Below are 7,310 nucleotides of genomic sequence, written 5' to 3'. Positions count from 1 at the left end.
GTGAAAATGAAGGGAAAAGTTATTCGTAATTGTATTTTCAGTTCTCTTGTCTTGTCTTGTTTATGTGTATGTATCTCCTAATTTCACAAGCTCTAAACTCAATTTTTTTTTATATTTAGATCATTTTGATGTTGTTTATGTCATTTGCTGTTACGGAAGGTTACATGATCTTCTTATTGTTTTTTAAGTAATTAGATTGATAGCTTCTGTTGAAATTTGAATGAAAATATTCAATTCTTTGAAATTTATTTGTGGATTTTGAGGTAAGGAAGTATTTTTGAATTAAAAAGTAACATAAGTTCTCGTTCCTATCGAGTGACTTTAGCGCATTTTGATTAATTAATTTTTGCATTTCAAATTTTCTTTTGTAACGGTTTTTCAAAATTTAAATTTCCTAGTAAATTTTTCATTCGCAGCCAACTTCAAGTATGCTTAAAAATGAAATATGAATGAAATTAAAATCATTATTTATCAAATTTAGGAATGATTACAGGATTTAAGGCTATGTGATACGGCAATAACTCAATATAACTGATATAACCATACTTAATTAGGCTGCTTAACGAGTTTTTAACGAGACCGACCGGTCAAAATGTTTCACTAAGCTGATTCCTTGAATTCTATTCATGGAAGTTAATTTATAGAGTTCGGAATAAGCAATTTATGTTCATAGGAAAAAAGTTTAGATTTTCAAATGATGATGAAATTCATAAAGCAAATACAATTACATCTATAGTAAGAACATGCACACAGAGAAACTCTTGATAATTTCTCTCTGTTGTTATACATTCTCGAATCAGTCGTGTTTTGTATTTCAAAGTGATTTGTTTACTTGACAATTAAACCGGGATTTAAGTAATTCTGTGAAGTATTTAGAAATAGTTAAAAGGTGGAATTATTAATAAACAATGTAATTATTTTCTATGAAAACTAATGAGTATTAAAATCAGATTTATTTTGCGTGGTTATAACTCCAAGAATAAGATTCGATGAAAATCTGAAACATTTTATTCAATAGAAAAACTTTACATTTTTCAATCTTAAGTCATGGACAAACTTCAAAAAGTTTTAAATCCTTTCATCACAATATCATAGATTTTGAATTGCAAAATTTTTAATAAATTCTTCAAAAGTTGACAATTTTCATTAAACTTTTTAATTATTTGAATTATTTGGAAGTCAATTTGAGTTTAAAGCTGATTCAATGTTCAGCACAACTTTGTCAACAGGGACCGATTTCTCCCGGTATGTCAACCATGTATCAGGGATACCGTGACATTTTGAGAAGTCTTTTATGGATTTTTTTATGATTCATCACTTCCTTTTCAATTCATAAAAATCTCTTTAAATTTCTGATTTTCACAACCACAACAAATAACTGATACTCATACTTACTCAATTATCAAGCACATGCTAGTTTATAAATGTATTAAAGTACATCAACGTCATTAATATGAATATTATTCTCACTGAAAATTTCAAATCCAGATGGCGCATGGATCAGGAAATGTACCAAATCTAAAAGTATATTATCAAAATGTGGAGGGCTTGCGGACAGCCTATAAACAGGAGCAATTGAAAAATTCATTGAAAAATTGCGAAACAATCAATTTGATTGTCTTTGTGGAAACGAATTTCGATAAGGAAATCGAAACTGCTGAGATATTTGATAACGATTTCATTGTTATAAGAAGAGATCGACAAGAGCATGCTGTACGAGGTCATGGTGGTGGGTTGCTCCTTGCCTACCCAAAAAGTTCCGCAATCAAAAGTGTGAAAATTTGCGATGATTTTTCATCCGGCGTTGATGACAAGAAAGAAGTTGAAGATCTCTGGTTGACAATCAACTTGACAAATGGCGAAAATTTACATCTCTGCATTGTCTATCTTCGTCCCCAATGTAGGAAAGAATATTTTGAGCAATTTTTCATGAAACTTAAAACAAATGTCGAGAATCGTAAATCCGAGCGATTCTTAATTGTTGGTGATTTTAATTTCGATGACTATAGACAATTTAAAGCTAAAGTTATAACAAGCAAGAAGAAAGGAACAAAATTGGATGTAATGGACAAATGTACACAAGGACTTAAACAAATTAATCGAATACATAACAAAGACGATAAAGTTCTCGATATGATTTTCACAAACATAAAAGGATCTGTAGAATTAAGTACATATCAATTAGTAAAAGCCCAAGACAAACATCCCCCACTCATTGTCAACTTGAATGTACATAAAGCCGAAGAGACGAAAATCGATAAAAATACAAGACTTGAGGACGAGCTTAAAAGTCTAAAGAAAAGTTTTGAGAAATTTAAAATATCTCATGATGAGGACATTAAGGAATTGAAGAATGAAATAAGAATTCTTAGAGGAATTTTAGATGATGAAGGAATTCTTTAGAGTGTCACATTTATGGCTGGCTTGAAATGAGATAATTTATTCACATGAAAGTTTTTTTTATTATGAAAATGTATTATAGACTAATTTATGTTAAGGAGAAAGTTTCATGCTGAGAAAATATAATAAAGACTTGATGTGATAATTTTTTGTATGCAGCTTCTGCTGAAATTGTACTTTTTTGTTACTCGATTGGCTTTCTGGCTGAAGTTTATTAAAATTTATTTATTTCAATGGTTGCTCAGATCAACAGTGATTAATAAGCTTTGTTGTTAAAGCTTGCTGCTTGCCAGGCCACTATGCCACCGTCTCTACCCCAATATTTGGCCTAACTATGTAGCACAAAGCTAATTATATACTTTCAACGGTAAACATTCAAAATCTTTTAACGGACAAAAAATTAAACTGTCAAAAAATATTCAAATATTTTTTTTAACGGTCAAAAAATTATTTGAACTTCAATTTTTTCGCGAACAGAAAAAAATGAAATCATAACTTGCGATACTCATAAATGAACATCATTTTCATAATGTTATTCCAACTTTTACTCAACGTATTAATATCCTGTCTAACTGCACAGTCTGCACTATCTCTCTCGCATATAATTTAATTGCTAAAACCAAAAACCAACCTGTTTCACATCATAAAATTAAATCACTTAGCAGCATTTAACATGGAAATTTGTCTTTTGTTTCATTTAGTGCAGCTCATTAACATTTCTCAAGGATCATCAAACGACAACAAAATTTGCAAATTTTAACCTTTCCACCTACATAATCATTGCACTCCTCCCTTCAATCACACAATATGCATTTAATTGAACTTTAAATTTAATTTATTTCTAGATACACATTTGCATGTGATCATTAACATGAATTCTATTTGTCTTAATTGCCACAATACGTATGCATCTATACGAAAAGTTATTGTTTCAGCTTGGCATATAGTGAGTGAGTGAGATGAAAAATCAATTTAATGATGCATTTATGCTTGTACCGAAATAATGAATCTGCATAGATATGCATAAAATGTTGAGAACAGGCATATGGCTTTAAGATTCCTTAGACATGTACAAAATATGCAGGCAATGTGAAGTGAATAATGCATTCATTTGTAGACATGAAGTGAATGTCAGACAAGTGTTGTTGTAAAATGTATGTAAGGAAGTTGTTGAAGGATTTTTCTACCTGACTAACTTTACATCAATCAATTATGTGGGATATCCATATGAGGTTTTGTTGGAGCACTACGGAGGACACTTGTTTAGCTGTTCCTATTCGTAAGGGGTCGTCCCTGATACTCAGACAGAATTAAATTCGTCTACATCTTTAAACTTTATCCTTATAGTAACGGAAGTATCAAAACTTTACCATACGATTTTCAAAACACCCCCAGCATAAGCATCGACCCGAACAATTCTCATATGGACATCCCAACACGATAATTTTCTCTCTCGAGTGATTTTAACTTCAAGTATAAAATGTTTATGCTTGAACAATTTTAAAGAATTTTTAAGAAATTTAAATAGTTTTACAAATGCATTGGAAGTAAATGTATGTATGACGTGGATACACATAAATAACGCATACTAGCATAAATCACTAATGAATAATGGAATCTAATAGAAATGTTAAGTGGGTAAATTATAAGGAGCACACAAAATATGTTGAAACATATATGAATGAGTGATGTTAGACTATGACATGCAAACAATGTGAAAGGATGAAGTAAAAATAGTAGTTGAAATGTACGCGACAATGACGAACAAAGGAGAAACTTCCTGCGAGATAATCGTAAAGCATAAATCACGTTTTTTTTTATTTAAATTGTCGGGAATGTGTCATGACATTATATAGAATCTTTAGACTGTTACAACACATAAAAATGAAAGAGAAACATATCATCAACATCCAACATCATCATTCAATTTCTATGTATAATCATCACATTATAAAAATAAATTTTTCAAGATTAAATGAGAATAGACGAGATGTGAAAGTAGCTGAAATGGATAGGAATTGAATAAGATGTATTCGTTTAATGCTTGTGAATAACAATGACGATAAAAATTTATAATGTTCTTCGAGCAGCAGCAGCAGCACCAACAAAGAAGATGTAAATTTTTTTTTTTCGTTGAGAAAAGCTATTTTAATGTACACGCATAATTTAGTGACGATAAGAATTGTCGTAATCAATTTTTAGCTCAAGGACATGACACTTTTTGATATGATTAAGCAGAAAGTATAAGAATTGTTCAACGGAATCGTTCAGATATTGCGTCATGCTTCAAATAGAACTATTTGTGCATTTTGCAGGATCATGGCATGTTGAATGTACAACTTTGTGCTGTATGTCAACAAAAGATCAATAATATGACAAGCAATCATGTCCAGAAAAGCTAAATTTTGAAAAACAAATGAAATTTCATAATGTAAACAAAACTTTGAATTTCGGAATTTTGAGCTTTTTTGACAGAAACATCACCCAAGAGCAGTTAGGATAGAGTCAATTTACAATTGATTAGAGAATAAAAGTTAGAATGCACAAGAATGACCATTCACCGTAACATCCAAACAACCCCAAAGATATTTTATATTCTTCGGATAATGTCATTGGAAACTTGTGCATTTTGGCTCAGACATTTCTCAAGATTATTGGATTTCGACGAATTTAATGATTTTTTCTTCTGTTCTTATCGAGGACTTTGACATTTGAGAGTTCATCACAAAAGGTTTTAGTTCAAGAAGTCTCGGTCTTGTAATTCAATACTTTGATTTTTCGGACATTCTTGATGAAATGAATTTCCTTCTTAATGAACCTTGAACTTTTGTCTTTTGGTACTTAAAGCATTACATAATCATTCTGTATATTGATTCTACTATACATTTTTCATGAATATTGTCACCAATTCTATAAACTTCAATAATTACAACATTATTAATGGATGTACTGGTAATTTTGTTAAAATTTCATTATTGAAAGCTATAAACTGAATCATTAACCAAGAACATCTTTTAAAATATTCTCTAATGAAGCATAACAAAGCATATTAGATACTATTTTACCAACATATCTAGCTACAGACAATGAAAACAGATTAAACATTAAGTATTTATAAACAAAGCTTCTCACTAGAGAACTGAATTGAATTAAACATTAATGAATGTTTTGAATAAAATTTGAGGTGAATACAATCCTCATGTTTTGCTTGAATTTGCTGGTAATATGAAGCCTTAGGGAGATCTTTGTATACAAAGCTTGCTTCCAAGTCTCTGTGATAATTTAAGCATTTCAATAATATTAATTGAATTTGTATTCTGTTGTTATTTAAGAAGGAAGGACTTTAATTTTGTGATCAAGTATGGATTTTGTGTCTCTTGAGAATATGTCAACGGTTATTTTATATTCAAATTATAGATGCAACTACAATTAGTTGGATTTTTGTTTGTTATTCCCCTGAATGTTTAGTCTGTTTTCGATTTTTAAACAATAAAGATTTTAATTACAAATATTAATATTAATAAGTTACAGTTTCATTCAGTTCCTATAAGTGCAATTGTAAGGAAATGCATAAAGAGCCTGCAAGTTACTTTGTTGCATCAAAAAGGCACAATGAAGTTCTCATCATCAAACATATTTAAAATTTCTTTATTTATGCATTCTCTTTATATTATTATAATATTGTATTATAATTTCACAATGTTTGCATAACCGAAAATTTTCTACATGAATGCATGGATCAGTTCTATCTTTTGTGAAGAGAGATTTTTATTTTTCTATACCTTTTAAAATTTTCTCACTCAACATCTATTTTGCATAAATTATGTTTGCATACCTTCACTATACAAAAGCTTAGTATTATTATGCAAAATCATACAATGAGAACATAACAATGAGCTTATGTTTTCATGCATATATTGCCACTTGATACATACATTTTACCTATTTAGTTCATTTTATAACATTTTCAAAATCTCCTATATGCATGCATATGCTCATCATTTTACTAGAACTGAGGAATGAAATTTCCTAAATTTGCTGTTGAACAAAAAGCTTTTAAACATCCTCGATGTACTGTTGTACAATAAAAAGAGAGACTCAAAATCGAAGTCTATGACTACATTGTTAAAATTGCAATATTTACCATTAGTTTTTGTTAGGGGAGCAACAACAATGTGCTGAAAACTCAAAATGCGTGTGTTTTAAAGTCAATTGATGGAAAAAATATAGTCGAGGATATTTTGCCAGAGGAATTGAAATGAAAAGCGCACTTCCAAATTTCTAATTCATAAACTAAAATGCCAACTATTATGTGCGTTGTTCCTTTGTACATGTACTTGATTACTTTAAAGTGAGAAATGCATTAAATTTTCTGGAATTGAAATCATCAAGTTGAACAATGGAACTCTTAACTATTGAAGTGTGGCTTTGCAAGTGGAATCCTGCAATTTGATTCACATGTGTGCGGTCACGGTAGCAATTACTGTTAAATTTTGAAAAATTGTTGATTTAACGATTTTTTCAGTTTTGAATTTTTCAATTATTTTTGAATTTTGGTCAATGGGTTTTTGAGAGTCAAACTCCCTTTCTGGCTTTGTCTCTGACGCAACAGTTTATACAGATCATGTGAGTTTCCGAGAAAATCAAGAAATTCAATAGTAAGCTTTGAAATGCATTTAGGTATTCTCAATATCAATCTAAATATAGCAAAGTTGAACTTTTCAAAACTCAATTTCCATTCAATGGATATAAAAGGCTTTCAGTTTTGAAATGGAATCCAATAGGAAAATCAAAAAGCCAACAAACTTTGAATGAATTTATTTTTGCCGAAACGGCATTCTATATCGATTTCCTGCTCGTGTAATCTACACAAACCAATTTATTTTGCTACCTATTACGGTGCTTCCTCT

The 7,310-nt window shown here is 30.0% G+C and overlaps 1 protein-coding gene across 2 annotated transcripts; it reads left to right on the top strand.

Annotated features, from left to right (window-relative positions):
• Positions 1-793: 793 nt before the first annotated feature.
• Positions 794-2,552, top strand: LOC139088501 (uncharacterized). 2 transcript variants are annotated; one of them, XM_070637754.1, is made up of 2 exons: positions 794-889; positions 1,489-2,552. In XM_070637754.1, exon 2 carries the CDS (start codon positions 1,489-1,491, stop codon positions 2,401-2,403), a length of 915 nt encoding a protein of 304 aa, XP_070493855.1. In that variant the 5' UTR covers positions 794-889; the 3' UTR covers positions 2,404-2,552. The 2 variants fall into 2 exon arrangements, with proteins under 2 accessions (XP_070493855.1, XP_070493854.1); XM_070637753.1 differs by having other exon boundaries at positions 812-910.
• Positions 2,553-7,310: the final 4,758 nt, after the last annotated feature.

Source organism: Chironomus tepperi, unplaced genomic scaffold, assembly GCF_022539635.2.
Source record: "Chironomus tepperi strain 1889 unplaced genomic scaffold, CSIRO-AGI_Ctep_v1 contig_163, whole genome shotgun sequence".
Taxonomy (NCBI): domain Eukaryota; kingdom Metazoa; phylum Arthropoda; class Insecta; order Diptera; family Chironomidae; genus Chironomus; species Chironomus tepperi.
The sequence above is the reverse complement of the archived record's forward strand: the minus strand, read 5'-3'. Positions and strand labels throughout refer to the sequence as shown.

What these genes read in the sequence shown, in the direction of transcription:
- LOC139088501 (XM_070637754.1), top strand. Translation starts at nt 1,489, where the DNA reads ATGGCGCATGGATCAGGAAATGTACCAAATCTAAAAGTATATTATCAA.